This window comes from Chiloscyllium punctatum, chromosome 2 (genome assembly GCF_047496795.1).
Source record: "Chiloscyllium punctatum isolate Juve2018m chromosome 2, sChiPun1.3, whole genome shotgun sequence".
NCBI classification, from domain to species: Eukaryota; Metazoa; Chordata; class Chondrichthyes; order Orectolobiformes; family Hemiscylliidae; genus Chiloscyllium; species Chiloscyllium punctatum.
Window position 1 is genome coordinate 101,449,254 of NC_092740.1, and position 26,770 is coordinate 101,476,023.

General features: G+C 40.3%; 1 protein-coding gene across 2 annotated transcripts; it reads right to left on the reverse strand.

The window, feature by feature from the left end:
- Positions 1-7,832: 7,832 nt before the first annotated feature.
- Positions 7,833-25,063, reverse strand: nfil3 (nuclear factor, interleukin 3 regulated). Of its 2 annotated transcripts, none has more exons than XM_072586816.1 (2): positions 24,808-25,063; positions 7,833-9,919 (listed from the first exon to the last, which is right to left on the reverse strand). In XM_072586816.1, exon 2 carries the CDS (start codon positions 9,649-9,651, stop codon positions 8,140-8,142), a length of 1,512 nt encoding a protein of 503 aa, XP_072442917.1. In that variant the 5' UTR covers positions 9,652-9,919; positions 24,808-25,063; the 3' UTR covers positions 7,833-8,139. The 2 variants fall into 2 exon arrangements, with proteins under 2 accessions (XP_072442917.1, XP_072442927.1); XM_072586826.1 differs by lacking the exon at positions 24,808-25,063 and adding an exon at positions 23,214-23,899.
- Positions 25,064-26,770: the final 1,707 nt, after the last annotated feature.

The following is a 26,770-nucleotide window of genomic DNA, read 5'->3' on the forward strand; positions in this document are numbered from 1 at the left end:
AGATTTTATCATTTATCATTGTCACATTTACCTCTGCACAGTGAAAAGTTTTATTTTGTGTGCAATACAGGGAGATCATACCATACAAAGTGAATTAGGATAATAGAACAGAGCAAAAAATACAATGTCACAACTGCAGAGAAGGTGCACAATGAGTAAGATGAACATTAAATTTAAAATTTGAGAAGTCAGTTCAAAAGTCTAATAACAGCAGGGAAGAAGCTGTTCTTGAATCTGTTCGTACTTGTGCTTAAGCTTTTGTATCTTCTGCCCACCAAAAGAGGTTGGGAGAAATTATAACTGGGGTGGGAGGGATCTTTCATTATGTTGGATACCTTGCTGAGAAAGCAAGAAGTATAGATGGAAATCATTAGATGGAAGGTTGGCTTGAACTCTCTGTAGTTTTTTATGGTCCGGGGCAGAGCAGTTGCTATACCAAGCCTAGATGCATCCAGGTTGCCATCTTTATGGACATGCCAAATTTCCTTAGCCTCATGAGGAAGTAGAGGTGTTGTTGTGTTTTCTTGACCATATCACCAACGTTGTTAGAACAGGACAGATTGTTGGTGATCACCACTCCTAGGAACTTTACATTCTTGACCATCTTCCCCTCAGCACCATTGATGTAAACAAGTATGTGCCTTCCCCCTTGCTCCCTGAAGTCAATGACCAGCTCTTTCATTTCACTAACGTTCAGGGACAGATTAATATTCTTACACCATACCACCAAGCACTCAATCTCTTACATGTATTCTGGCTCATAATTGTTTGAGATCCAGCCTACAATGTCAGTGTCTTCAGTGATCTTGTAGGTAGAGTTAGGATGAAATTTTGCCAAAAAGTCATGAGTGTATAGCGAATATATTAAGGGGCTGAGTATGCAGCCTTGCAAGATGCCAGTGTTGAGGATAATCGTGGAGGAGGTTTGCTGTCTATTCTTACTGATTGCAGTCTATGGGTCAGAAAATCAAGGATCCAGTTGCAGATGGCAGAGTAGAGACCAAGTCTTAAAGTTTGGAGATTAGTTTGGTTGGAATTATGATATTGAAGGTGAAGCTGTAGTCAATAAGTAGGGGTCTGACATAGATATCATTGTTATTCAGGATGTTCCAGGGATGAATGCTGGACCTGTTGTGTTGGAAGGGTGAATTGCAAGGGATCAAGGCAGGCTGGGATGCTAGAGTTGATTTGAATCATGACTAACCTCTCAAAGCACTTCATAATTAAGGAAGTTAGACTTAGCAGCTGGTAGTCATTGAGGCACCCTGCGTGGGTTTCTTTGGCACTGTAAATATTGTGGTCTACTTGAAGTAGGTGGGGACTTTGGATCCTAGTAGCAAGAGGCTAATGATGTCAGTGAATACTCCCAACAGGAGCTATAAGCAGGATCTGAGTGCATAGCTGGGGAATCCATCTGGGCCAGTCCCTTTCTGTGAGGGTCACTCTCAAAAAGGCTGACCTGACATTTGCAGTGGTGACTGACCTCTGTTCGAACAAGCATAAAATGCATGGAACACACCAGGGAGGGGTATATTTTTGTCTGTTATTCTCTTCTGCTTAGCTTTGTAGCCTGTTACGTCATGTAGTCCTTGCCACAAAAGATGAGTGGTCTGTGTGGTTACTTTCAGTCTGTAGCTTAGTCCGGTATTACCTCTTCGTGCCTCTAGTAGCCTTACAGAGGTCCTGTCTGGATTTCCTGTAAAGGTCAGGGTCATCTGACTTGAGTGGCACACACCTGCACTTCAGTAGGCAACAGATCTCCCAGTACATCACGGTTTCCAGTTGGGGAATATTCAGATTAACTTCCTCGTACATAGTCTCCTACACTTGTTAATGAAGTCTTTATTAGTAGCAGCATATTCATTTAGGATGGCTACAGAGTTTTTTAATATGGACCAGTCCAATTTCATGCAGTCCCATGGAAGATCTTCTGCTGTCTCAGACTACATTCTGTACTGGGTCCTCACATTTCAATTTCAGCTTGTAAGGCAGGGAGGAGGAACACAACATTGTGATTTGATTTTCCAAAATATGGATGGAGGGTGTAGTAGGCGGCATCTTTGCTGGCTGTGTAGCAATGGTCAAGTTTGATGAGACAAAGATGTTGCCAGGGTTGGAGGGTTTGAGCTATGGAGAGGCTGAATAGGCTAATATTGTTTCCCTGGAGTGTCAGAGGCTGAGGGGTGATCTTATGGAGTCCGTTTGGGGAGTCCAAAACTAGAGAGCATAGGTTTAAGGTGAGAGGGGAGAGATTTAAAAGGGACCTAAGGGGCTACTTTTTTTGTGCAGAGGATGGTGCATATATGGAATGAGATGCCAGATGAAGTAATGGATGCTGGCACAATTAGAGCATTTAAAAGGCATCTGGATGGATACATGAATAGGAAGGGTTTAGAGGGATATAGACCAAATGCTCGCAAGTGGGACCAGATTAACTTAAGATATCTGGTTGGCATGGACTAGTTGGACTCTATGACCTTTGATGGGACAGGAAACATGTTGATCATATTTTGGTAGCACACTCTTAAGATTGGCCTCATTTAAGTCACTGGCTAAGATAAACAAGGCCTTGGGCTATTCCATCTCAAATATATTTGTAGTGGTGTATATTTCATCAAGTACACTCTTCACTTTTGCAGGTGGTATGCAGCATGCACATTGATTGATTCCCTATATTGTGGAAACAGGCCCTTCAGTCCAACAAGTCCACACCGACCCTCCGAAGAGTAACCAACCCAGACACATTTCCCTCTGACTATTGCACTTCACACCATGGGACAATTTAGTATGGCCTGAAGGGCTTATGCCCAAATCATCGATTCGCCTGCTCCTTGAATGCTGCCTGACCTACTGTGCTTTTCCAACACCACACTCTCGCCTCGGATCTCCAACATCTGCAGACCTCACTTTCTCCCTGTAAAAATGGCGATGGCGAACTTGTAAAGCAGATCAAGTGGAGTTTATTCTCACAGAAAATGGGCAGTTTTCTCAGACTTTACACAAGGTTCCAATCATGTAAGTTTAAAATTTACATGATGAAAACTTGGAAGAAGAAAGAGGAATTGTATATGCAGCTATTTTTTGCATGTGGCAATTTACCGAATATGCAAACTCAGAATATCATAGCAAAAGAAAACAGCAAACTGGAACATAAGTGAACTGGTCGAGTAATTGTGCATCTCCTTGGCAAATCAGTTTGAGGTGTTGTGAAATTAATAAAAGAATAAAAATTAGAATGGGTAAATACAACATTAGATTAAGTACAGGAAGAGATACATTGAGGGGGGCGGGGGAAGAAAGGTTGGATTAATAAGAAAATAGACGTCTGGAAAAGTATTTAAATACATTTTGGCTTACGATTTTACATACTTAAAAGTTTATAACGACTTGAACCTTATTCCACACTTCTCATTGATTACTTTGTGTTGAAAACATAGATTGTTCTTTTTATTTTACTAGCAGTCTGTGGATGCTGGAAATCAGAAACAAAAACAGTGTATGCTAGAGAAACGTAACAAATCTGGCAGCATCTCTAGAGAAACACTGAGGTAACGTTCTGAGTTCAGTGACCCTATAGCAGAATTTGGACTCAGAACTCTTAGGATGCTGTTTTCTTACTGAACCTTATACCATTTAATATATGTGGTGAACATTCAGTTATTTTGCAACACTAATGGTAAAGCAGAGCCACTTGGAGACCAAAATTTTGATTTGTGTTTAACTGCACATCTATCCCTTGGATGAGTGTTTCTTATTCTAGTGTGGGATGTGGGTGTCACTAACAAGATCGGCACTTGTTGCCCATTCCTGGTTGCTCTTAAGTGTTTTGCTCAGCAGGCAATTTCAGAGGGCAAATCAGGTCAACTATTTTGCGGTGGGTGTTGAGTCAAATGTAGGCCAAACCAGTGAAAATGGCAGCCTTTCTTCCTGAAAGGACATTAGTTAATCAGATGGATTTTTAAGACAATTGACAATGCTTACACAGAATTAATCAATCATGAATTCCAATTTCATTATCTGCTTTGGTGGAAGTTGAACTCATGCCCCTGGCTTGGAACATTAGCCTATGTCTTTAATTTACTCTTCCAGTGAAATTACCATTACATGAACCCTATGGGAGGTGATAGTCTTGTGCTATAACCTCCACCCAATTAATCCAAAAACTCAGCTCATGTTCTATAGGCATTTGTTTTCATTTGTAAAATATTTGGGAATTAAGAATGCACTGAAGATCATGAAATTACTGTTGATTATTAGATAAACCCATTAAACTAATGTCTTTCGTGAAGAAAATCAGCCAGGTCAGGTCCCTAAAGGTAGGTAAGTTTGTAAACAAGGCATACAAATTGTTCTCCTTCATTGCCAGAGGTATGGAATACAAAAGTAAGGATAAATGATGAAATTATTGAAGATAATGGTGAGGCTAGAACTGGAGTATTAGGTGTAGTTCCAGTCACCACATTACAGGAAAGATGTAATTACTCTAGAGAGACTGCGCAGAATATTTACTAGAATGTTGCCAGGTCTGGAGAACTGTAGCTACAAGGAGAGATTTGTTGTTTCCATTGGAACAGAGAGGTTAAGGGGTGATTTGATTGATGAATACAAAATTTTGAGGGGGAGAGATAGAGTAGACAGGAGGTACTTGTTGCCCTTGGCAGACAGGTCAAAAATCAGGGGTCACAGATTGAAGCTAAGTGGCAGAAGGATTAGAAGAGATGCGAGAAAAAACCTTTTTACATTGAGGGTGATGGGTGACTTGAATTCGCTGTCTGATTGGTGGTGGAGGCAGAGACCTTAAACTCCTTTTACCAGTACCGGGATCTGCACCTTAACTGCGATAAGCTGCAGGGACATGGGTCATGTGCTGAAAGAGGGGATTAGAAAGAGCAGCTGGATGTCTTTGGATCAGCATGATCAAGATGGGCCAAGTGGCCCCCTTCTATGCTATAACATTTCTATGGTTCTGTGGTACAGGCCCACAGCAATGAGGTTTTTTTCTCAACTGCCCTCTGAAATAGCCCAACCAGCCACTTGTAGCCATAACTGTACCAATTGCTCCAAAGTCTCATCACAGAAATGAAGCCCAATGGACAACCTGGCATCAACCTAGACATCAGAAAAGACAGAAACAGACCTGTTGGCCCTGCAAAATTCTCCAAACATCTGGAGACTTTGTTCCAAAATTGGGAGAGCTGTCTCACAGTCTAGTAGAGCATCAGCCTAACATTGTAAATTATGATTGAATCCCAGACATCACCATCGTTGTCCTTGGATATGTCCTGTCCCACTAGCAGAACGTACCAACAGAAGTGGTGGCATGGTGGCATATAGTCAGGAGGAAGTTGCCCTGGAAATCCTCAACATTCACAGTGGACCCCAAGAAGTCTTATGGCTTCAGATTAAAATGGACAAGAAAACATCCTGCTGGTTATCATGTACCATCCTCCCTCTGCTGATGAATCAATACTCCTCCATGTTGAACAACACTTAGAAGAAACACTGAGAGTGACAAGGGTGCAAAATGTACTGGGACAGATTTAACACAGATCTAGCAATTTAAGACTGGGCATCCATGAGGCGCTGTGGGTCATCAACAGCAGCAAAATTATACTCCATCACAATCTGCAACCCCTTCATCTGGAATATCCCTCACACAATGATTACCAGCAAGCCAAAAGATCAACCCTGGTTCAATATACAGTGCAGCAAGATATGCCATGATCAGCACCAGGCATACCTGGTGAAACCACCAAACAGGACTACTTGCATGCCAAACAAATAAGCAGCAAGTGATAGACAGAGCTAAGCGAGTCCACAATCAATGGGTCCTTAGATAGCATCTTCCAAACTCAATGACCAATTCTATCTATTTGGATAAGGGCAGCGAACACATGGGAACACCACCACTATCTGCAAGGTTTCCTCCAAGCGACTCACCATCCACACCTGAAAATATATTAGCCTTCCTTCACTGTCATTGATCCAGAATCCTGGAACTCCCTCCCTACTGTCATTGTGGGTCAACCCATAGCAGGTGGACTGCAGCAGTTCAAGAAAACAACTCAGCATCACCTTCTCAAGGGCAACTAGGGATGGGCAATAAATGTTGGCCAGTCAGTGGCGCCTCGTCCCATGAAGGATAAAAAGTTTGTTGTACCATCTGTGCATACATAACATTGAGCAACATTAGGTACATTAGAGAAATTCTACACCATTTGGTTCAAATCAACTAACTCAACACTGAACAGGGATTGAACTAGAGACATTCTTAGCTCAGTATTAGACCAGTCTATATATTTATTCATTAAGACATGAATAAATGTTACTTAATGCCAATACTTTATGAAAAGTTTTGAGAAATATTAAACTGGGTTATATGCAGCCAATAAATATATATCTTAGTTTTGAGCATTTTACAACAAACATTAACCCAATAAATTCTAAACTGAAAACCTTCTGACAAGTATCATTCTGGGAGGATGTAAAAGAACAATTTTCATTGATAGTCACTAGATTCTAATCTGAAAATTGATGTTAATGACAATTTTCAGGTGCAAATGAGTAGAACTTGCATTTGCCTTTAAGTAACTGTTGATGCAATGAAAAAAGGGACCAGGAAATATCTAAATTTCTGGGATACTTCTGGCCCACAATTACTTGCTTATTTCAAGTTATTCTGGTCTCCCTCTCCTCAATCTACCTGAGACACATCTTCATACCACTGACTTTATCTCCACCCCAACACATGCCAAGCCCCAGGTCAGATGAACAGGACCTTCCAGAAGTGACAAATCACAGTAAGAATACTGTGGCTTGTCAGTGGTATGTTAATGAGGTTTGGACTTCGGATCAGACAGGGAAACAGCTGCTCCATTGACTTAATAATTTGGCTGTTTCAAAATTATTGACCAAACTTTAAAACTGATTGTATATTGGAACTGTTCCTTTGTCAAAATATGCTATATTGACAGCCCAATTTTCATTTGGCACAACGAAACATTTCCACAGATATGCTCATCCATATTACGTTCAATTGGTTACATTTCATTGTTTGTTTATAAATCCAACTTTTCATTTTATTTTGATTATTCACAAATCATAATGTGAAGAGCTTCAGGTTTCATTTCATCAACATGGAATTTTGGTTTGAATGTAAATTATATAAACTTAAGATATAGTTGCAGAAGTGGTTCATTTAGCCCATGGAGTCTGATCTACCATTCAATGAGATCATGGCTCATCTGATCACCCTGAATGCCACTTTTCTGCCTCTTCCCTCTAACTCTTAATTTCATTACTGATTAAAACTCTTGTCTATCTCAGCCTTGAATATATTTAATGAGTGCAATGTGGGCTTTCTTTACTAGGTTGTACTAAGGCACATTTTTAAGTATAGGGTCAAAGAAGCTTCATTCTACCAACTTGCACGATAGATATAATTGACCCAACTGTGTTTGATATCAACACTGGACAGTAAGTGATCTATTCCCAAGCACTGAAAAAAGAAGAAACTCAGTATAAGATATAAGAATAAGATTTGTAATAAAATAATCAAAATTGTTCCTAAATATATACATTCAAGTGATCAGTACATTATAAAAAAAATTGTAATTGAGCTGAATTCACCCGTCTTCAATTTTCATGTGATAAGTGTTGACTAAAATATACTCGATACCAGAGAATTTTTTTAAAACTTAAAATGTTTCCTGGTTTTAAGTAGCTACTTACAAGTGAACAATATACATTGTAACCTAAAATAACTAAATATCAAACTTAACACTGTTTCTTGATAATTGCTGAAATATTAAGTAAAGAAAAAAAGGCAAATCTCAGTGTTCGTCAACTGTTTAATTTGATGTACATGATATTTCAATTTTGGATGTTGAACAAAACATAAGGATGAAAGAGTCATCCATAGCTTTGTATCAAGTAACTGCAAGTATAGAAATGAATGCTCTCATTGTACAGTACAACCTGTGTATCACAGGGTCCACAAAAGTCAATGTTCAAAGTATACAGTTCAAACAATGTGAGCATTTTCAAGGAATTACAACTTGACTACAGTGAAAAGACAAAAATTGTTCCAGTGAAAATTTAGCATAATATAAAATTAACTACTCTACTTCATTTGCATTCTCAGTTGACAAATCTTTTTTCAGTAGTGCTTTTGCCAGAGTCTGAAGCAGCAACCTGCTGCTTTTCTATGAGTTTTTTCAGTGAGGCTACTTCTGCACTTAAATTTGCAATGCCTTGTTTTAAGTACAAGTTTTCTGATTCCAATTGTACTCCTTGATGAATGAAGGTACAGTCTTTCCCAGCAGCAAGTGATTGGTTTGCCAGTTTAACAGGGGAACATGACTGATGAACATTTTTATAAGCCCCTTCCAATTTCTCTTCACTTCCTTTTTGATGCCAAAATTCTGGTTTGTGAGACCAATCATTGATGCTTGCTACTTGAATAGACAAAGGAGCTAAGGCAGGATGTACTGCATTTGAAGCACTGCACTTAAACATTTCTGTTCTGTTCAATGGGTAAGATATTTTAGCAGAAATGTTATTGGCAGATTCTGGCTGTTTCTCTGGTGTTTCATAATATGCTTCAACATTCTCTACCTTAATCTGGATTGCTTTAGCCTTGATACGAAGTTTGTGAGGCAGTGCAGAAGAGTTTGATTCAGGAACCTTAACTATGGCACTGTGCACAATTTTGGATTCCACAGGAGAGGAGATTGGACCTTTAGGCACTTGCTGTTCATCTTCACCATCTTCTTCAGACGTAGGTTTTCCTAATGTACTGTCATCAGCTTCTGACGTTCTTGGCGAATTACTTGATGACCTAGCAATCTGTATAGAAGTTGGTGAATGTGAATAGTTCCTGCTGAAGGTACTCCCAATACAGTTTCTATACATGGTTGACACATAAGAACCATTACCCTCTCTGGGTTCTCGCAAACAAGTTTCAGAATCTACTTTGAACTCCAGAGGCTCCTGTTTTATAACTTTAAAGGTGCCATTTGGGCTTTTACATGCTACTTGAAGAAGAGGACTTTCTCTGGCATTTGAAGATATTTCTGAAACATCTGACAATGAATTTGGTGGTGAATGTTTAATGACTGAAATACATCCATTTGCAAGAAAACCACGCTCATGATCAGGAGCAAAAGAACTTAAATTTATACTGGAGGGTTTATAGTCTTGAAAACATGGCCCTGAAGCATTTCCAAGGTTTTGTATCTCCTGTGCATAAAATGCTGCAGTGATTAATCCAAATTTTAGTTTCAGAGCAAGAAGTTCTGCTTTCAGTCGTGCATTTTCCTCACCTAAAGCCATCAGCTTGTTCTCTAAAACCATATCATTCAAACGTCGTTTCTCACGAGACCTTTTGGCTGCTTCATTATTTTTTCTTCTCTTTTCCCAGTATAATGCATCTTTTTTCTCATCAGGTATGAATTCTCGTTTTCTTCGGCAACTTGAAGATTTCTGTTTGAGAGAGCCAGTGCTCAGGTCATCACTTAGGATGCTATCATCTGCACAAAGAGATTCTGCCATATTTTCTAAAGCAGGAGCTAACACCACCATTTGTTCTTCAGAAATGCAAGATCTAATCAATGCTGGTTCATTCTGAAGTGTTGGTCTTTGAGCTTCCATTATACCGGCTTTGTTCTTTACAGGTTTCTGACTGGGCAGAATGTTTTTTAACTATTTTCAATTGTATTTATCAATGAAAGTTTTGCTTCCATTAGAGGTTTCTATTACTACATTTTCACTATTCATGAAACAATGAAATTGGAGACCCTAATCTTAGAGATCTTCACAGCTAGATTTGCTTCAAATAAAGCTACAAAAATTACTTTTGTACTTGCAAGATCAGGATGATGGATATTTTTGTTGATCAGACTGTAATCCCATCGATAAACTGAAAAAGATTAAGTAGATATTTATTAATCATTCTGAAACATTCTGGACCATTTATCTTTATGCTCATGTTTATCAAAAAAGGTTTACAGAGGTCTGCAGGTAATATCTTACAAGTTAATTTGCTTGGTTAACATAATATATTGCCAAACCCTAAATTGCAGATTGAATTGAAACTTGCTTCAGACTTGAAATGAGCCAAGTTTTATCAAGCTTTTTAATGAAAAAAAGAAATTGTTGCAGAGTTAAATGTAAATTTCATAAACATGGAAATGGATATTAACTAGGAGGCAAGGTGGACTTACTGGATGCTACATTGAGTCAGTAAATCCAGAAAATGCTCTTTATAAATTTAAATAGATCCCAATTAGTTTTTTTAAAAAATCTGTTTCCTGACTACAGCTAGCCAGACTGTATTCGTGTATTGGATATCTAGTGCAAGAGACCAGAAGAATCCTTCTCCCTTCTCCTTAGCTGCTGGGAATTGCTGACAACTTGAAAATTGGGATGGTGGCTAAATAAGAGGTACTCAACTTCTTTTGAAATTTAAATTGCTCACCTACCTCAGACAATTGGACTGGTTGCATGAACTCTGTCCACCTCTATTAAAACCATAGGTAAGTGGGCTCATTTTGGTATTCAAATATTTACTTTTTTAAAAAGAAATCTTACCCAACCTATCTTTGAGGGTTAAAATTTCGTCCATTGGTGAATAAGTACATTTTTATCAAGTGCACAATCCAGCCAATTCTCCATTATCTGTAAGTCTTACTAAAACTGACAATTTTTGATGGTCCCAACTAAACACAGACCCTCTACGGACAAAATATTTTTTAAAGATCTTGAATTCTTAAGACACTAAGGAATGGGGAAAGCCACACTGTATAACTAATAGTTCCTGATGAATTATAATTGAAGCTGCAACCATTCCCTTTGCAATCTCTCCAATTCAATATACAGATAGCTAGAGTCCCAAACAACATTTTAGGCCAGAACATGGATAACTGATAAAACAAGGCTACATTGCAAAGAAATTATGAAGTGAAAACTTTGTCATTAGAAAACAAGCTAAAATAGTTGTAATGTTAGAACAAAACTATGTCCCAGCCAAATGGTCTAAGTCACAATTATAGAATCATAGAGTCAGAGAGATGTACAGCCTGGAAACAGACCCTTTGGTCCAACTCATCCATGCTGACCAGATATGCTAAATTAATCTAGTCCCATTTGCCAGCATTTGGCCAATATCAGTCTCAACCTTTCCTATTCATATACCCATCCAGATGCCTTTTAAATGCAGTAATTTTACCAGCCTCCACCACTTCCTCTGGCAGCTCATTGCATACACACACCACTGTATGAAAACGTTGCCCCTCAAGTCCCTTTTAAATTTTCCCCGTCACCCTAAACATATGCCCTCTAATTCTACACTCCCCCCTCCCCCCCCGGGAAAAGACCTTGTCTATTTATCCTATCCATGCCCCTAAAAATTTATAAATCTCTATAAAGTCATCCCTCAGCCGATGCTTCAGGGAAAACAGGTCCAGTCTATTCATCCTCTCCATGTAGCTCAAACGCTCCAACCCTAGCAATATCCTTGCAATGATTTGGAGGTGCTGGTGTTGGACTGGGGTTACAAAGGTAAAAGTCACACAACACCAGGTTATAGTCCAATTGGAAGCACTAGCTTTCAGAGCATCACTCCTTCATCAGGTGTTTGTGGGAGTATAAGACAGAATTTATAGCAAAAGTTTACAGTGAGATGTACCTGAAATTATATTTTGAAATAGAACTGGATTGTTTGTTAAGTCTCTCATCTGTTAGAATGACCACGTTTGTTTCAGTTCTTTCATAAGCAAATCACCAAAACCTTTTAAAAAAAAGTTACATTCCCAAGTGAACTTTAACAATTGGTGTCTGTCAGCCCAGATAATGTACTGAAGGTGTGAGCTCCCCTGTATGATGCAGTCTGTGTCACAATGTTTAGACTGATTCTAATCTAAAAAAAATGATTTTACAGAATTTGTTTGGATTCATGCAGTTTTTGAGCAAAGTAAAATGTAACTCTGCAAGTACAAATTCACCCCACAAATATGTGTGTGTGTGTGTGTGTGTGTGTGTGTGTGTGTGTGTGTGTGTGTGTGTGTGTGTGTGTGTGTGTGTGGTGGGGAGGAAAGAGTTGTGAGTGTCTGTGAGAGAGTAAGGTGCATGTGTGCGAGTGTGAGTATGCAATGGAGTCACCTGTAGTGTGACATGAACCCAAGGTCCCGGTTGAGGCCGTCCTATGGGTACCGAAGTTAGCTATCAACCTCTGCTTAGCCACTTTTCATTGCTGCCTGTCGCGTAGTCCACCTTGGAGGATGGTCACCCAAAGGCCCAAGGTTGAATGTTCCGGACTGCTGAAGTGTTCTCCAACTGGGAGGGAACACTCCTGTCATCTGCTGATTGTTGTGCGGTGCTCATTCATCCATTGCTGTAGCCTCTGCTCAGTCTCACCAATGTACCACCCACTCTCTCAGACTCTCACAGACCCGCACCCCCCCCCAACCCCACACATACACACAAGTTTATGTTGTGAATTTGTACTTGCAGAGTTACATTTTACTTTGTTCAAAAACTGCATGACTCCATGTAAGATTCCGTAAATGCATTTTTAAAATTTAGAATCAGTCTAAACATTGTGACACGACAGTATCACACAGGGGAGCTCACACCTTCAATACATTATCTGGGCTGACAGACCCCAATTGTTAAAGTTCACTTGGGAATGTAACTTATAAAAAAAAGTTTTGCGATTTACATATGAAAGAATTGAAACCAATGTGGTCATTCTAACAGGTGAGAGACTTAACAAACAATTCAAGTCTTTTTCAAAATATAATTTTAGTTCCATCACGCTGTAAACTTTTGCTATAAATTCTGTGTCTTACACGCTTATATTCCACAGCCACCTGAAGGAGCAGCACTCTGAAAGCTAGTGCTTCCAAGTAAACCCGTTGGAAGAAAACCTGGTGGTGTTGTGTGATTTTTAACTTTGAATATACTTGCAAACCTTATCTGAACCCTTGCAAGTTTCACAACATCCTTCCTATAGGTTGAGACCAGAATTGCACACAATATTCTGAAAGTGGCCTAAACGTCCTAAACAGCAGCAAATAACCTTCCAACTCCTCTACTCAATGCTCTGACGAATAAATACCAAACACCTCTTCATTAGCCTATCAGTGACTCCACTTTCAAGGAAGTGTGAAGCTGCCCTTCACGGTCTTTGTTTAGCAACACTCCCCAGGACCTTACCATTAAGGTATATAAGTTATGCCCTGATTTGCCTCTACACAAATATGTTGACCATTCTATGTAACATTTTGTTTCTTTAGAGCTTTATTTGCTGAGAATAACCACAAACTCAAAAATGTTAAAATTAATCAAATAACTGTGCATGCTGGAAATTTGAAACAAAACTAAAAATTGCTGGAGAAACTCAGCAGTTCTGGCAGCATCTGTGGATACAAAGCAAAGTTAACATTTCAGGTCCAGTTCTGAAGAAGGGTCATTGGACCCAAAATGTTAGCTCTGCTTTCTCTCCACAGATGCTGTCAGACTTGTTGAGTTTCTGCACAACAGTTTATTTTTAACTAAAACTATTTTTGTTAGTCACAACTTGGAAAATTCTTCACAGGACCTTGATCCACCCCTCAAGTTAACTCCCAGAAGTATTACAAATGGAAACGATTACCAGCAAATCTTAAAATGACTAAATTCACATGGGATATTCAAGTACAATATCAGATGGAATTTTTAAAAACATAACTTGTTTAAGCTTTTCATTTATTAACAGGATAAACGCATTTCAGTTGAGAATGTATTGCATAGCTTTACTGGCTCAAGCATAAAAGCGGATGACCTAATCAGTAATTTTCAAAGAAGTAACCGATGATGACTACTTCTGTTTAAATGATTCTGCTCTGACTCATTATAGTTTCTAAATGCTTGTGAAAATAAATATACATTCATCTTTGATGAATCAAAAAATTACGAGCCAGGAGGTAACCTTTATTACAGAGTTAAAAATCACACAACACCAGGTTATAGTCCAACAGGTTTAATTGGAAGCACACTAGCTTTCGGAGCGACACTCTTTCATAAGGTGATTGTGGAGGGCTCGATCGTAGCACAGAATTTATAGCAAAAATTTGCAGTGTGATGTAACTGAAATTATACATTGAAAAATTGATTTTCTGTTAAGCCTTTCATCTGTTAGAATACCGTGATAGTTTCACTTCTTTCATGTGTAAATCACAAAACCCTTTTTTTAAAAAGTTGCATTCTCAGGTTAGCTGGTAACAATGATGATAGCTAGACAATATGTTGAAGGTGTTAGCCCCCTGTGTTCTCTGTCTATGACCTGATGTTTAGATTGATTCTAATCTAAAAAGTGAGATAACAGAGTTTTACATAAATTCATGCAGTTTTTGAGCTCAGAGTTCTACATGAACGTATGCAGTTTTTGAGGAAAGTGCAATGTAACTCTGCAAGTACAAATTCACCACACAAAATATATGTGTGCATGTGGGTCTTTGTCTTTCTGTGTGTGTGTCTGTCTGGGATGGGGGTTGCGAGTGTGAGAAAGTGTGTGTGTGTGTGCATGTGCACGTGTAGTGAGTGCGTGTGTGTGCGCATACGTGTAGTGAGTGCAGAGTGTCTTAGGTCTGTGAGGGGGTGCATGTGAGAGTGTGGGAGTGTATGTGTCTATAAGGGTGTTTATGGGTGTCTGTGTGCGCGTCTGTGTGTACCTGTGTCCGTGTGTATGTGAGTGTGTATGTGTAGGAATAACTGTGTGTGTGTGTGTGTGTGTGTGTGCAATGGTGACATGAACCCAAGGTCCCGGTTGAGGCCCTCCCTATGGATACCGAACTTAGCTATCAGCCTCTGCTTGGCCACTTTCCTCTGCTGCCTGTCCCAAAGTCCACCTTGGAGGATGGTCACCCGAAGGTCTGAGGCTGAATGTCCGGAACCACTGAAGTGTTCCCCAACTGGGAGGGAACCCACCTCTCTGTTGATTGTTGTGCCCATTCATCCGTTGTCGTAGCCTTTGCTCGGTTTCCCCAATGTACCATGCCTCCGGTGAACACACTATCAATGAGGATTAGCACCTCACTAAGACCTTCCCCACACCTCCACTACTTGCCTTTAAACGACCGCCAAACCTCAAACAGATTATTCATTGTCCGTAGCAAACTGCCCGGCTCTCAGGACAACTCCATACAACCCTGTCACGGTGGATGCTGCAAGACGTGTCAGATTGTGGACATAGATACCACTATTACGCGTGGGAACACCTCCCACCTTGTACATGGCAGGTACTCATGTGACTCAGCCAACGTTGTCTATCTTATACGCTGCAGGCAAGGATGCCCTGAGGCATGGTACATTGGGGAAACCGAGCAAAGGCTACGACAACGGATGAATGGGCACCGCACAACAATCAACAGACAGGAGGGTTCCCTCCCAGTTGGGGAACACTTCAGTGGCCCAGGACATTCAGCCTCGGACCTTTGGGTGACCATCCTCCAAGGTGGACTTCGGGACAGGCAGCAGAGCAGAGGCTGATAGTTAAGTTCAGTATCCATAGGGAGGGCCTCAACAGGGACCTTGGGTTCATGTCACATTACAGGTGGTGATCACCACACACACACACACACACACACACACACACACACACACACACACACACACACACACACACACACACACACACAGAAAGACAAAGACCCACATGCACACATATATTTTGTGTGGTGAATTTGTACTTGCAGAGTTACATTGCACTTTCCTCAAAAACTGCATACGTTCATGTAGAACTCTGAGCTCAAAAACTGCATGAATTTATGTAAAACTCTGTTATCTCACTTTTTAGATTAGAATCAATCTAAACATCAGGTCATAGACAGAGAACACAGGGGGCTAACACCTTCAACATATTGTCTAGCTATCATCATTGTTAACAGCTAACCTGAGAATGCAACTTTTTAAAAAAGGGTTTTGTGATTTACACATGAAAGAAGTGAAACTATCACGGTATTCTAACAGATGAAAGGCTTAACAGACAATCAATTTTTCAATGTATAATTTCAGTTACATCACACTGCAAATTTTTGCTATAAATTCTGTGTTACGATCGAGCCCTCCACAATCACCTGATGAAGGAGCGTCGCTCCGAAAGCTAGTGTGCTTCCAATTAAACCTGTTGGACTATAACCTGGTGTTGTGTGATTTTTAACTTTGTACACCCCACTCCAACACTGGCATCTCCAAATCTTTATTACAGAGAGCACTGTGTAACAAAAAAGACATTCAGCAAGCAAAGTGAATGACACCCAGAATCAGTCCAAGTATTGGAACATGCTGATTTAGTTTTTAAAATCTTAACAGTTATCTGCTCTGCACTTTTTCAGTGAAGGCTAATATTAAAAATGCAAAATATAATTAGAAGATTTGTTATTATCCAAAATAAAGTGAATTCATCTTAATAGTTAGCTACTGTCACCACTGCTGACAAAGCAATGTTGGTGAAACTGGGTCAACCACAGCAGCAGAAGACCTCCCTCCATCCCCAATCAAATAGAAGATTAAAACAAGTCTATCTCATACAGTCATAGAGCTGTACAGCATGCAAACAGACCCTTCAGTCCAATTCATTCATGCTGACCATATACCCTAACTGAATCTAGTCCCATTTGCCAGCATATCCCTTAAATCCCTCCTATTCATATACCCATCAAGATGCCTTTAAAATCTTGTAATTGTACCAGCCTCTATCACTTCCTCTGGCAACTCATTCCATACACACACCAGCTCGGTGTGAAAACATTGCCCCATAGGTCCTTTTTAAAATTTTCCCGTCTCACCTTAAACCTATGCTCTCTAGTTCTGGACCTCCCTACCTGGGGAAAAGACCTTGGCTACTCATCCTACCTGTGCCCCTCATGATTTTATAAGCCTCTATAAGGTAACCCCTCAGCCTCTGACACTCCAGGAAAAATAGTGTCAGCCTATTCAGCTTCTCCATCTCGCTCAAACCATCCAATCCTGGCAACATTCTTGTAAATCTTTTCTGAACCCTGTTTTTTTTGTTGTGGTTCTGTTTGCCGAGCTGGGAATTTGTGTTGCAGACATTTCGTCCCCTGTCTAGGTGACATCCTCAGTGCCTGGGCGCCTCCTGTGAAGCGCTTCCGTGTTGTTTCCTCCGGCATTTATAGTGGTTTGTCTCTGCCGCTTCCGGTTGTCAGTTCCAGCTGTCCTCTGCAGTGGCCGGTATATTGGATCCAGGTCGATGTGTTTGTTGATAGAATTTGTGGATGAGTGCCATGCCTCTAGGAATTCCCTGGCTGTTCTCTGTTTGGCTTGTCCTATAATAGTAGTGTTGTCCCAGTCGAACTCATGTTGCTTGTCATCTGCGTCTGTGGCTACTAAGGATAGCTGGTCATGTCATTTTGTGGCTAGTTGGTGTTCATGGATACGGATCGTTAGCTGTCTCCCTGTTTGTCCTACAGGACCTCCTCTCAATGAAGAAAAATTGCTTCTTTTAAACTCCACTTAGTTTTTTGAAATCGATTGTATATTTGGGAAATTGCTTTCAATTTTAAAAATTGAGTTATATAGTATTGAAACTAATTATTCATCCAAGTGCATCTAAAGCAGAATTGAACACTTGTAAACTCTTAGTCATGAATTTTCTTTTACCACCATCAGAAAGTTTAGACAGGTCCCCAGTTTCAGCTAACTATAAAATATTAACTGAAACTATTTCAATAGCTATGTATAATTGTGAACTTCTCAAAAAACTTAATAAAAATCGTATCATTTAGGTAAAGAGGCCAAATAATTTGGATTTTATTTGATTTGGTTACCGAGTAATTGATCACTGAGTGAATCTCCATTTAATTTTCTAACAAATTAACTGCACTATTTTTAAACAAAAACAATTGCCTTGACTGCCACAAAGAAAATCAACCTTGGATAGCTACACGAAGTCATTCAATAATATTACCAGTGGATTGTATCAATTATCCTTAACCCTTGCAATTCTAGAGGAATAAGTTACAAAATGTTTTCCTTATGATTCATTTTCTTCAATGCAGATTTTCATTATTTCACACGTTATTCATATAACGTGTTAATTAAGCATTTAACTATCAACTGAAATCCTTCACAATCATATCTACTTGCAAATGGCTGTAGCAATTATAATTGGAAATTACAAAGTTTAGAAAAGCTAGTTCAAGGTTTTATTGCACTATATGTTTGATGTTTATGCATGAAAAGTGAACAAAGCTGAGGGTTTCCATTCAATTGAATTTAAAATTGAAATAAGCGTAACAGTAATTTCATAATAAATAGAAAGAACAGCTGTCATTCATGTTTTAATATTACATTAAGGGGACTTGGTGGTCTAGTGGTACTACCCTTGGACTATTAATCTGGAGATCGCAGATAATTAATACTCTGGGGACCGACCTGGGTTTGAATCCTTTCATCACAGATGGTGGAATTTGAACTCAACAAAAATAAATCTGAAATAAGAAGTCTAATGATTATCATGAAGCCATTGTTGTCAGAAAAGTTCCATCTGGTTCACTAATATCCTTTACGGAAGGATACTACCATTCTGGTCTTGCCCACATGTGACTCCAGATCCACAAAAATGTGGTTGACCCTCAAATTCCCGTGAGCAATTGGGGATGGGCAATGAATGCTGACCTAACCAGCAATGCCACATTCTATGAATGAATAAGGTCCCACTGTTCCACTACACTCCCTACCTTGATTTGATTTTCCAAAATGCAATACCTCACACTTATATTTATTAAACTCTATGTGCCATTTCTCAGCCCACTTCCCTAGCTGATCAGGACCTTGCGGCAATTTCTGATATCCTTCCTGACTGTCCATGATACCTCCTGTTTTAGTGTTATCTGCAAACTTACTAATCATGCCTTACACATTCTCATCCAAATCATTGATATAAATAACAAACAGCGATGGACCCAGCACTGACCCCTGAGGCACTCCACTAATGTTTGACTTTAATCATGACTTTGCTTTTCTTACTTTTAAATTACAGAAATATTATTTTTTGTGCAGATTACTTAATGTCTAAAAATCACAACTAAATACTATCAGTAACAATTTGGACAAATTGAGTGAGTGGCAGATTATTATATGAATAGTGACAGAATAGGAAAGAGGAGGTACTATGAGACATGGGTATTCTTGAACACAGCTGAAAATGTGTTGCTGGAAAAGCGCAGCAGGTCAGGCAGCATCCAAGGAGCAGGAGAACCGACATTTCAGGCATGAGCCCTTCCTCAGGAATGAGGAAAGTGTGCCAAGCAGGCTAAGATAAAAGGTAGGGAAAGAGGGACTTGGGGGAGGGGAGTTGGAAATGCGATAGGTGGAAGGAGGTTAAGATGAGGGTGATAAAGGTGAGGGTGATACAGGTGAGGGTGATAAGGTGAGGGTGATAAGGTGAGGGTGATAAGCCGGAGTGGTGGTGGGGGCGGAGAGGTCAGGAAGAAGATTGCAGGTTAGGAAGTTGGTGCTGAGTTTGTGGGTTGGGACTGAGACAAGGTCGGGGGGGGAAATGAGGAAACTGGAGAAATCTGAGTTCATCCCTTGTGATTGGAGGGTTCCTTGAACACAGTCAGCAGGAGCAAGCATGTATATGCAGCAGGTAGTGAAAAAATCAAGTGGCATTTTAGCCTTCATAGCGAAAGGATTCAACAGGAATGGGGGTGTCTTGTTGCAATTGTTCAGGGACCTGAACACTGAACAATTATAATCTCATCTGAGGAATGATGTTCTGAGTAGGAAGTGAGTGCACTAAAAATGTACCAGACTAATTCCTGCAGTGGCAGGACTGACTTATGAAGGCAGACCAGATCAATCAGAACAATATTCATTGGAGTTTAGAAGGAATCTCATGGAAACTTATAAAATTTTAAGAAGACCAGATAGAGTAAACACAGGAAGGAAGTTCCTAATGATCAGGGAGTCCAGACTAGGGGTGGCAATCCAACAATAAAAGGTAGGTCATTCAGGATTGAGAGGAGGAGAAATTTATTCACCCAAAGAGTGAATAAGCCTATGAAATTCTTTGTCAAAGAAAGCAGTTGAGGCCAGAACACTGGACAGAAAACAGAGTCAACACTTTGCGTCCAAAGACCTTCTTCAGAACTGATAGGAGCTCTCAGTTGGTACATATGCTGAAAGTGGTATACTATATGCTGAAAGCAGGGATTGGGGGGGGGGGGGAGAGAATGATGTAATGATAGGGTGAAGCTGGAGCCCAGAGAGAAAGGACAGTGGTTGAATGATGATGAGCCAGGGGAAGAGAAAGGTGCTTATGGGGACCATTAGTGGATGAAATTGTGTTCACTGTGATGAGAGCAGTCCATGTGATAATGACAGCTGCTGTATGGGGATGGGTTAAGAATGTAAAGAAGGTGCTTATACCCTAAAATTATTCAAATCAATAATGAGTCCTGAAGACTGCAGAAAATGAGACATTGATCTCCAGGCTTGAGCTGAGTTTTGCTGGAGCACTGCAGCAGGTCCAAGACAGAAATTTTGGCCAGAAAATGTGATGGTATGTTGAAGTGGCAGACAACTGGAAACTTGAGGTCATTTTTGCAGATAGAATATGGGGGGGGGGGGGGGGAAGGTGTTTCGCAAAGTGGTCACTCAGTCTTTGTTGTGAGCAGTGAGTACAATAGTCTAGACTCAGTGAAGTGCAGGTAAATCACTACTTCACTTGGAAAGTGTGTTTGAGGCCTTGCATAGTGAAATGGGAGGACATAAACAGGTAAGTATTACACCTTTTACGATTGCATGGGAAGGTGCTACAGAGATGTAAGGAGATGTTGGGAGTGGAGGAGGAGTGGACCAGGGTGTCTCAGAGGAAGCAGCTCTATGGGAAGCCAGAGAGGAGATTGCCAAGCCTTTGGCTTTGATCTTTATGTTGTCATTGTCTACAGGAATAGTGCCAGAAGACTAGATGATAGCAAATGCTGTTCCCTTGTTCAAGGAGGGGAATAGAGACAACCCTGGTAATTATAGACCAGTGAGCCTTACTTTCGTTGTGGGTAAAGTGTTGGAAAGGTTATTAAAAAAATGGATTTATAATTATCTAGAGAGGAATAATTTGATGAGGGATAGTCAATGCGGTTTTGCGAAGGGTAGGTCGTGCCTCACAAACCTTTGAGAAGGTGACCAAACAGGTAGATGACAGTAAAACAGTTGATGGATTTCAGGAAGGTGTTGGATAAGGCTCCCCACGCTAGGCTATTGCACCAAATACGGAGGTATGGGATTGAGGGTGATTTAGCCGTTTGGATCAGAAATTGGCTAGCTGTAAGAAGGCAAAGGGTGGTGGTTGATGGGAAATGTTCATCCTGGAATTTAATTACTATGGTGTATCGCCAGGATCTGTTTTAGGTCCACTATGGTTTATAATATAGCTCCCCAATGGTTTTTATAAATGACCAGGATGAGAGCCTAGGGTTATTAAATTTGCAGACGACACGAAGGTTGGTGGAGTTGTGGATATTGCTGTATACAGAGAGACATAGATAAGCTGCAGAGCTGGGCTGAGAGGTGGCAAATGAGAGGAGTTTAATGCAGATAAAGGTGAGGTGATTCACTTTGGAACGAGTAACAGGAATGCAGAGTAGTAGGCTATTGGTAAGACTCTTGGTAGTGTTGATGAGCACCGGGATCTCGGTGTCCATGTACATAGATTCCTGAAAGCTGCCAACCAGGTTGATAGGGTTGTTAAGAAGGCATACAGTGTGTTGGTTTTTATTAGTAGAGGGATTGAGTTTCGGAACCATTAGGTCATGCTGCACCTGTATAGAACTCTGCACTTGGAGTATTGCATACAGTTCTGATCACTGTGTTATAAGAAGGATGTGAAAGCTTTGGAGAAGGTTCAGAGGATGTTGCCTGGTATGGAGGGCAGGTCTTACGAGGAAAGGCTGAGGGACTTGAGGCTTGAGAGGTGACTTCATTGAGACATAATAATAATCAGAGGGTTAGATAGGGTGGACAGTAAGAGTCTTTTTCCTTGGATGGTGATGACTAGAGGGGATATAACTTTAAATTGAGGGGTGATAGATATGGAACAGATGTCAGAGGTAATTTCTTTACCTAGAGAGCAGGAAGGGTGTGGAACGCACTGCCTGCACCGTAGTAGATTCGCCAACTTCAAGGGTATTTAAATGGTCAATGGATAGATATATGGACAAAAATGGAATAGCATAGGTTTGATAGCCTTCAGATTGGTTTCACAGTAGACGCAACATCGAGGGTCGAAAGGCCTGTGCTGTGCTGTAATGTTCTATGTTCTAAGGCTGACAAGGGAATGGAGGAGAATATATGTCTGGAGATAGCAGAAACTATGGCTTAAGATCCTCTGGATGCAACTGCTGAGGGATGGAAAGTGAGCACTAAGGGGGCCATATTGGTGTTGTGGGGGGGTGGGGGGGTGGGGGTGGGGGTGGAATGGGAAGGGACAAATGCAGAAGTATGGGAAATGGATCTAACAGAACTGCAGGCCTAGTCAAGAACTGTAATGGACAATCCTGTGTTGAGGAAAGTAGTATACCCAAACACACCTTCCAAATGAAGCTGCGATTTACCTGCATTTCACTCAATCTCATCTACGTTGAATTGCTTTTCTCATAATTTTGTCACGATGCAGAACGCACAATGATGGGTGTTGGGGCAGAGTAAAAAAGTTTCTGTTTCAGCAGGGGTGAAAATGATCATTGCGCCACCTAAAGAACTTTTCCCTTATTGCAACTCAGCCATCAAATCCAGCGTTGCTGGTGACAACATTACTAAGCACCAGGAAAATAAAGCTATTACACCAATGACCTATTTAGCCAGCCATATACAATTCTGGCTTGCTGTTGGGTCAACAATAACAGTGACACAGATTTTAAACACTACAATGTAGTTATTGTTATTTTAGAAGTAAAACAAGTATCACAAATACAGCTCAGCCAAAAAAAATCTTTGAACATGGCAGGGGGAGGGATGGCAAAAAAATCTTTTGCAAAGCAATGAAGTGTGAACTTAATGGAACTAATTGGCAGAGAAATTATTTTTAAATAAAGGTGACATTAATAAATGAAATTAACAATACGTTTTAAAACAATTTAAAGCTTTATCTTCAGTCATCAACTAGTTATTAAATCACCAGATTCAGAAAAAAAAACAATCCATGTACTTACCACTATGGGAGTTGTCAAGTACCAAGGGCTGGGACCATTAAATGGGAGGGATGATACTTAAGCTAAAACTACTATCCCACTTGAAAGATCGCCTTAAAGCTCCGGCAGCCAGTCTCACCGCCCCATGTTATTCAATATGTTCATAATATTGAACTGGTTTATGACTGCACTGATGAAATGTTCTGGAAAGGTGTGCCAATCCTGAAGCGATTGCTTCATAATAATGTACCTCTGTGCGTATGTTGCGTTTTCTCTTCCTTTCAGTGGATTGCGACAGTAAGAATCAGGATACGTGACAAAAGCAGCATCCGTACTGATCCTGCGGCTGATTCATCCTCATTCAGCTCTTGGTCTTGCTCTTCACTCCGATCCGCCCCGAACAAAGGAATGCAACCGCTGCCCTTCACGTGCTCCCAACACCAACGCCTACAACATACTCCTTTGTACTGGAGGAAAAAGCCGCGCCATCTGGCTAAGAAAAACTTTAAAAAGACAAAGCTTTCTTCGCCGTATTTTTAGGATGCCGCGCCAGAGGCTATGTATAGGTTCCCTTACATTCCAGTGGACAATTATAATCGAAATGCTTATTCTTTAGAATTACCATTACGTAGGTTCCTGGACATGGATATTTAAAATATCCTAGATAATTCCTCAAAGCATATCTGCTTTGTGATAATCTTACAGTTAAGATTGCACAATCCCTATAATTCGTGCCTTGCGAATTCCACCTTTTCCTCCTCCCGATTACGTTATGCAACATTTCCAAATAGGCGTGCTCTGCTTCAAAAGGACAGGACAGTCAGTTGCCACAATGAATGATACAGTTGAGTGGATCGATTAACCGATGTGAGTAACGCGAGGTTTGTGGAAATAGTTGAATTTTATTTTTCTAAATGGATTGAATTATATGTAGTGATGATCGTTTCCAAACCAATGATAAATATTTGTTTATCTTTTTTAAAAGAACAAGCACCACTGCCCTCGTGTCCTAATTTCCTAATGCCAGAATTACAAAAGCGCCCTTTCAGCCTCTTTATGTTGCCAGTGTTTTATAATGGCTATATTATGCAATGTTTACAAGAACAAGCCCTACAGTACAAGGCACAGGATGTGCTCTGCAGGCGAACAAGCTATTAATAATAACGCATTAATACCATAAAAATATACAGTATAATGGAGAATTTGCCACATAAAGCGATAGTTATCCCATTACATATATTGCTCAGAACCAACCTGTATCAGTATCACATACACATTCATGAAACCTGTCACAGATATCCTAATTCCACGTTATAAAATTGCAACGTCTATCCTGTTCTTTTGTTTATTTAGCAGGGTTTCTTGTCTCTCTTTAGTTTTGCATCAATTCACAGACATTATAAAAGGCTAGCAGCGTTTCTGCGGTTACATAATAGCACGGTCAGTACCTCTTCAATGGATAGATATAAATATAAAAGAATTTATATATAGAAGCTGTTCGTTACAGTGAGACGCAAAACACTGTCGCTCTGGAGTTTTGCGTCTTTAGGTGGAGATTAAATCCATTTTATTACATGCACCACCCCAGAAAACAACAAATCAAAGTAGCATTTACCTCGCCAAACAGCATAACTGCAACCGCTGAGAACCGAAGCAGAGGTCGTCTCGCACGTTGGAAATACACCGATATTTTACTTATTATGCCTCTTTCCTCTCTTTCTTACTTCCCATTGAAGCCGTGCTTCTCACAAAGCCGTCTGCCTGATGCTGATGGTGCCCGAGATCTGTGTTAGTAGGTCAGCCGCCGAACAACCTACCCTGAGTGAAAAAAAACTGTCTGTCTGATTGGCAGTGCGCTTGACCGCACAGCGAAGCGGAGCCACCAGCGAGTCGCAGGGGATCGGCCAATGCGGCCTGAACCGGGGCACAAAGGGGGCGGGTGCTGAGATTGTACTGGGTTAGGTTGGAAAGTGGCACAATATAACTCGCTGTTGCATAACTGGAGAGAAATAGAGTTACGGACGCAGACGGAAGGAGATGCTGATCTCACGAAACTGCTATTTAGGTAACATCCAGCAGGGTCACTGCCAGCTTGCGCTTAAGGTGTCCTAAAACAATGAAATGAAGTTAGTAAAGACAGAAATGGCGGACTTCAAGTTGTGTGGTGCCATGAACTTGTTTTTTTTTCCAAGCACATTTTAAACTAATTAAATATCAACCAGTTAAGAATGTGTTAATTACCATGGTTACTGATTGACTTTGATCAATGTAACAAATGACACCCTACATGGTTGCAACAAAAATAAACTTTTTCTTCTCATCCTTCGTCAGGAATCCATACTCTGAATCATGGAATCCCTACAGTATGGAAGCAGGCCATTCGGCCCATCAAGTGCACACTGAATCTCTGGACAGCCTCCTACCCAGGCCCATAGTCCAATAGTTTATTCGGAAGCACCAGCTTTCAGAGCAGCACTCTGAAAGCTAGTGCATCCAAATAAATCTGTTGGACTATAACCTGGTTTTGTGTGATTTTTAACTTTAAACATCTGTGACATACATACATTTGTCACCTATCTTACCTCAACAACATCACTAATCCACACGTGTCAGCTCATCTGCAGTTGAAACCTTCAATTGTGCCTTCGGTACCTCTGAACTTGACTACTCCAATGCACTCCTGATGGTCTTCTACATTAAACCATTTCTGAACCAGAAGCCCCATTTATATTGTGTTAATATGAATGTCATGTTAATAAGTGGTACCACATCTTGTTCACCTATCATCCCTGAACTCACTAACCTGCATTGTTGCTTGATAGTAATTATTTTAATATTAAAATTCTCGTCCTTGTTTTCAAATCCTACTAATAGCCTCCCTCCATAAACAATGGTTTATTCAGACAGTTGCACACAACTTAGTTGCCTAAAGTATATGAACTATTTCAATTCTCTGAACAATTCCCGATGCCAAATATTTCATACAAAAACTCTTAAGATTTTTTTCAAGGATTTATCTTTTATTTATTTTCTTTTATCTTATCACGGCGGCTCAGTGGTTAGCACTGCGGCCTCAGCACCAGGGTCCCAGGTTCGATTCCAGCCTAGGACTAGTGTCTGTGTGAAGTTTGCACATTCTCCTCATGTTTGCGTGGGTTTCCTCCGGATGCTCCAGTTTCCTCCCACAATCTGAAGATGTGCAGGCCAGGTAAATTGGCCATGCTAAATTGTCCATAGTGTTCGGTGCATTAGTCAGAGGGAGATGGGTCTGGGTGGGTTACTCTTTGGAGGGCCGGTGTGGACTGGTTGGGCCGAAGGGCCTGTTTCCACACTGTAGGGAATCTAACCTTATCCCACATATTCATTCTCATCAACTCATATAAGTCATATAATCATGTAGTGACAATATCATTGTGTTCAGTCATGATAATTGGACTTACGTAGAAGCACATTCAGAAGAGTTGATCAATATCTCGAATTATCAATCTTTCATTAAACATAAAACTACATCATTCATGGAAAGCATAAATTTATCAGACACCATAGAATTTATATTGGCACAACACAGGACACCATAA